The 4,654-nt window shown below is 37.3% G+C and overlaps 3 protein-coding genes across 3 annotated transcripts in view; 1 reads left to right on the plus strand and 2 right to left on the minus strand.

Moving 5' to 3' along the window:
* The window catches only part of LOC104719267 (RNA-dependent RNA polymerase 2-like), a 5,053-nt gene extending 4,523 nt beyond the window's left edge, over positions 1 to 530 (minus strand). The window contains exon 1 of the mRNA XM_019230033.1: positions 8 to 530. Coding sequence (XP_019085578.1) covers positions 8 to 530 — 523 coding nt within the window. The remainder of the gene's footprint in view (positions 1 to 7) is intronic.
* LOC104749272 lies at positions 1,344 to 3,942 on the plus strand. The gene is made up of 3 exons (XM_010470867.1): positions 1,344 to 1,664; positions 1,746 to 1,874; positions 2,104 to 3,942. The coding sequence occupies exons 1-3, from the start codon at positions 1,344 to 1,346 to the stop codon at positions 3,940 to 3,942; spliced, it is 2,289 nt and encodes a 762-aa protein (XP_010469169.1).
* The window catches only part of LOC104749281, a 7,621-nt gene continuing 7,330 nt past the window's right edge, over positions 4,364 to 4,654 (minus strand). The window contains exon 14 of the mRNA XM_019230038.1: positions 4,364 to 4,371. Within this exon, the coding sequence (XP_019085583.1) occupies positions 4,364 to 4,371 (8 nt within the window). The remainder of the gene's footprint in view (positions 4,372 to 4,654) is intronic.

Consider the following 4,654-nt stretch of genomic DNA (forward strand, 5'->3'; position numbering starts at 1 on the left):
GCGTCACCATTAACACAGCAGCCAAGAGTTTCAACAATATCCTCAAACCTAACTTCAATCTTATAACATTCACCACATTCCCAAACCCAAAACTCAAGTCTCCTCTTCTCTTCCAGAATCCAACACCTCACGCCTCCCCATTTTTCTAGGGCACAGAACCTCTCTTCACCAGACTCAGGGAACCCAACAGTCAAAACGACGTCTTCTAGCCTTCTCCGTGGATCTACAGGGCGAGGTATGATGTCATCGTAAGCTTCGGAGAGTCTTAGGTTATGGGTTTTGAAAAGGAGCTTGCTTTGTGAAGAGAGAAGCTGGGCTCGAGATTTGACTTCGAGGGTACTGAATTGTACTCGAGCGAAGTCTCGTGGCTTCCAATTCTCGCGAGTTGTTGGGATTTCGAGAGCGTACACTGTGTCTTCGCCGAGGTGGAGCTCGAGGAACCGGAGGAGTTCGTCGGCGACTATGGTTTGAGGAACATTTGAGACTTTAACCGTTGGTCGGTTCGAAGCCGTCGTCGCCTCTGATACCATGATTGACCCCAAGAGCAAGTGAGCGGAGAGAGAGAGAGAGAGAGAGAGAGAGAGAGGGAGAGGGAGTGAAGAAGAAGAGTGATTCCGAGAGAATCAGAAAAGTTTTGCTTTTTTCGAAAATCAAAAGGTAGAAGAAGAGAACTGGGTTTTATTATGTTGTTTTCTGATGTACTGTAATTCAGTACAGCTTCATAGTTTAAAGCGTACGATTAAAACTAGATTGATCCTCACCGTTGATTTTGACAGTCGGTAAGGCTAACCGGGTTTTTCTTATAACCGGTTTCAATCTTTGGTAACCGTACGTGTATGGGACAAAATGGATAATAAGATTGTGATCAAAGACTCAAAGTTTGACATAAATTACAAAAAAACTTAACAAAAACTAAAGAACATTTTGCAGAGAGAAATGCCCTAAAATGCCACTTAAATAGTTTTTTTTCCTCAAATACCACACATTCCTTATTTTTCCATCAATACCATTCATTAATAAATATAATGACTCTTTTATCCTTGCATTTTATAAACCCAAATTGTGTTAAGATTTTATAAACTCAAATTATTTCTTCCACGAGATACGATGGCACCAACTTCTCCAACGAGATCTTCCGGTAACGATTAGCTCCGTCGTTGTGTTCCATCATTTCCGGCGATATCTGTCAACTTTGTCTAGCTCCGATATCAGTTTAGTAATCGATCCTACTTAATTTGATAGTGGTTCCTCTCGATTCGTAATTTCAATTTGGTAGTGGTTCCTCTCGATTCATATTGAGATCTAGCCTCAATCGCAAGGTGATCTCTAACTGTTTAGTGACTATGATTGAGTTATACTCTGTTTGTGGGGAGTGGAAACAAAACCATAGAGGAGTATGGGATTTTGCAATTGATTCTAAAAAAGGAGGATCATTTAGTGAAGTAGATGAGAATATCACATATAAGGTTTTAGCTGAGATGGTAATTGAAGATTTTAGACTTGATTGTTTAGTGAATGATATCAAACTTAGCTATAGGCTTTCTTCAAGGATGAATTTGATGGTAGAAGATTCTCCACCAATGTATTTGCGAAATGATCGTCAAGTACAGACATTTTTCAGGAAGTTTCAAGATGACCCTGAGTTGAATCGTTTATGTGTGACTGTAAGTGAATACACTGTAGTTTTCTTACTGCATTAGTATGTCTTTCTTATATATGATGTTTTTTTTTGTTTTTTTATGTAGTTGCCTATTGATTCTGGGAATGTTGAAAGTAATACTCTGTCAGCTACTTTAGAGAACAACCGATGCATTCAAGGTTTTCAGTTTTCAAATAGTGATATATCTGTTGCATCAGTTCGTTATCTAACCAAGGTAAACTTGGCTCTATTTTTTTACTCAAAAAACAATGTCTTACAAATGATAGAATACATATGTGCTTTTTGTAATAGGTGCTTGCTGTGAAGAATAGAGTCATATATATTAGAATCTTTCTTTGTGCATTAAGAAGGATATGATGAAATCAAGTCTGATATCTATATGTTAGGAAAGTTGTCCTAAAGTCTTTATCAGATATCCCCTAATGTTTACATTTTATATGTAGGAGTTTCATGAACCAAGTGGAAGTGGCGCCACAGTTTCTGAATCACATTCTGATACCTGTTCAACTGCTGAAAAAGTGATTTATGATGGTATTCCTAGAGGTTTTTCACATCACACTCAAGGGACTGATTATATACATGAGGGGAAATATTTCAAAAACAAAGCAGAGTTGATGATGAAGATGCGGCTGTTTGCACTTGAGTTCAAGTTTGAGTTCAGATCTTTGTGGTCAGACAGAACAAGATTGATATTGGGTTGTGTCGACCCTAGATGCAACTGGAAGATGCGTGCAACGAAGCTCAAGTCATCTGATTTCTTTGTAGTGATTAAGTATATGGGAGAACACAATTGTGATACAACGTACAGGAATGCGAACCATAGGCAAGCCACTGCAAAACTCCTTGGTTCTTTTATTTGCAGTCATTTTGCAGAAAAGAAGGCTGGACTCAAGCCAAAACAGATAATTGAGAGAGTTAGATTAGATCATGGTGTTCATATACAATACAAAAAAGCTTGGAGAGCAAAAGAGGCAGCTCAGATTTTGGTTAGAGGAACTCCTGAGGACAGTTACCACAACATAGCAAAATGGTTGTTCATGGCTAAGGAAAGAAATCCAGGATCAGTTGTTTATCTTGAGATGGATTCTGGTACTAAATTCAAATATGTGTTCATTGCATTCGGTCCATCGATAAGAGGTTTTGATTTGCTGAGAAGAGTGATTGCAGTAGATGGTACCTTCTTGAAGGGGAAATTTAAAGGAACTTTATTAGTAGCTACAGCACAAGATGGAGATCATCACCTATACCCGATAGGCTTTGCTATTGTTGATTCAGAAAATGATAAATCTTGGAATTGGTTTTTTAGGTGTCTCCGTACTATCATACCTGATGCCCCAGATTTGGTGTTTGTCTCTGATCGTGCATCGTCCATTGCAAAAGCACTTACAGAGTTGTATCCAGCATCACATCATGGAATCTGCAAATACCACCTTGGAAACAACATCAAAGTAAGTTTCAAGGGTCAATTATATTTGCCACTTGTTGAATCTGCAGCCATTGCTTATACTCGTGAAGAGTTTGCTAAAATATTCATCCAGATTCAAGATGCAAATCCTAAGTTGGCTGAGTATTTACAAAAGGCTGATTTCAGAAAATGGGCTCGTTCCTATGCTCCTTCTAATCGTTACAATATTATGACAACAAACATTGCTGAATCATTTAATTCGATGTTGAAAGAACCAAGAGAGTTGCCAGTTCTTTCTCTCCTTGAGACAATCAGGTTAACTTTGACTTCGTGGTTTCATGAGAGACGTGAAAAGGCTGCTAAACATGACAAGCTTGTCACGCCGCAAGTAGTGAAGAAGTTGGTATCAAGGTTCTCAGATGCAATGAAACTTGACGTTTTCCAAGTTGATGAAGACGAGTTTGAGGTGAAGGACAACATTAACAAGTTTATTGTTCACTTGAAAAACATGCATTGCAGTTGCTGTGTTTTTGACATCGACAAAATTCCGTGCATTCATGCCATTGCTGCTGCGAAGCGTTCAAATAGGGATGAAAATAAGTTTGTTCATGTTTGCTACTTGACTGAGACATGGGCTAAAGTATATGCTGAAAGCATACACCCGAATGGAGATATAAAAGATTGGATTTTCCCTGATTCTATAGAAGAATTCTTTTGTGCACCTCCATTTAGTAAGCCAAACAGTGGGAGACCACCAAAAAAAAGAAAGCGATCTGTTGGAGAATTTGGGGTGCCAGGTTCAAAGTCTCAGAGTCACAAGTGCAGTAGATGTGGCACAGCAGGACACAATAAGAGTACATGCCGACTTCCCATATGATTATCGGTTAGTTATAAATTTCATACAACAAAGCTATATGTTGAATCTGCGACATTTTTGGGATATGTATTTTAACATTTTTCATTTTTTTTTTGTAGGTGTTGTAGAGGATGATACAAATAGGATGATGTGTTTCATACTTTACAGTATTCTATTCTTTAATTTCAATTTATAGTTTTCATTTGATTGGGTAGTCATTCTGTTATGTGAAACATTAAGACAACATACTTTTATATTGTGAAGGAAGGTCATCCTGAATTTCAGAAACTCCTTGCTAAATATAATTAAGTTTTTTAGTAGATATAATTTGTCTTTCCTTTATGTTGTTATTTATGAAAGCTTTCAGTTTTTTTAACACACATTCTTGTTTTTGTGTGTTTTTATAGGTTGTGAATCCATTTTTGCATCATTATTTCTTAAATTACATACCTACACTATTAAGGAATGCTATCCTAAATAACAAAATAGTCTTCCTAAAATAAATAGCCTATATATTTCATCATATATAATAAAGCTTATTACTAATTACCGAATAACAGGCTTTGGCCTATTGGTTACTCTCCCCTTTGTAAACTCTCGATGTCGCGGGTTCAAACCTCCTGGATGCGCATTTAAGGAATGCCATCCTTATTTTTTGTAATTCCTTCCTAAATGTCATCCTAAGTGTTTCATCATATATAATAAAGCTTATTACTAATTACCGAATAACAGG

Source organism: Camelina sativa, chromosome 2, assembly GCF_000633955.1.
Source record: "Camelina sativa cultivar DH55 chromosome 2, Cs, whole genome shotgun sequence".
Lineage (NCBI taxonomy): Eukaryota > Viridiplantae > Streptophyta > Magnoliopsida > Brassicales > Brassicaceae > Camelina > Camelina sativa.

Coding starts and splice junctions, on each gene's coding strand:
- LOC104749272 (XM_010470867.1), top strand. CDS start 1,344: ATGATTGAGTTATACTCTGTTTGTGGGGAGTGGAAACAAAACCATAGA. Junction 1,665..1,745: donor TGAATCGTTTATGTGTGACT/GTAAGTGAATAC, acceptor TTTTTTATGTAG/TTGCCTATTGATTCTGGGAA. Junction 1,875..2,103: donor CAGTTCGTTATCTAACCAAG/GTAAACTTGGCT, acceptor TTTTATATGTAG/GAGTTTCATGAACCAAGTGG.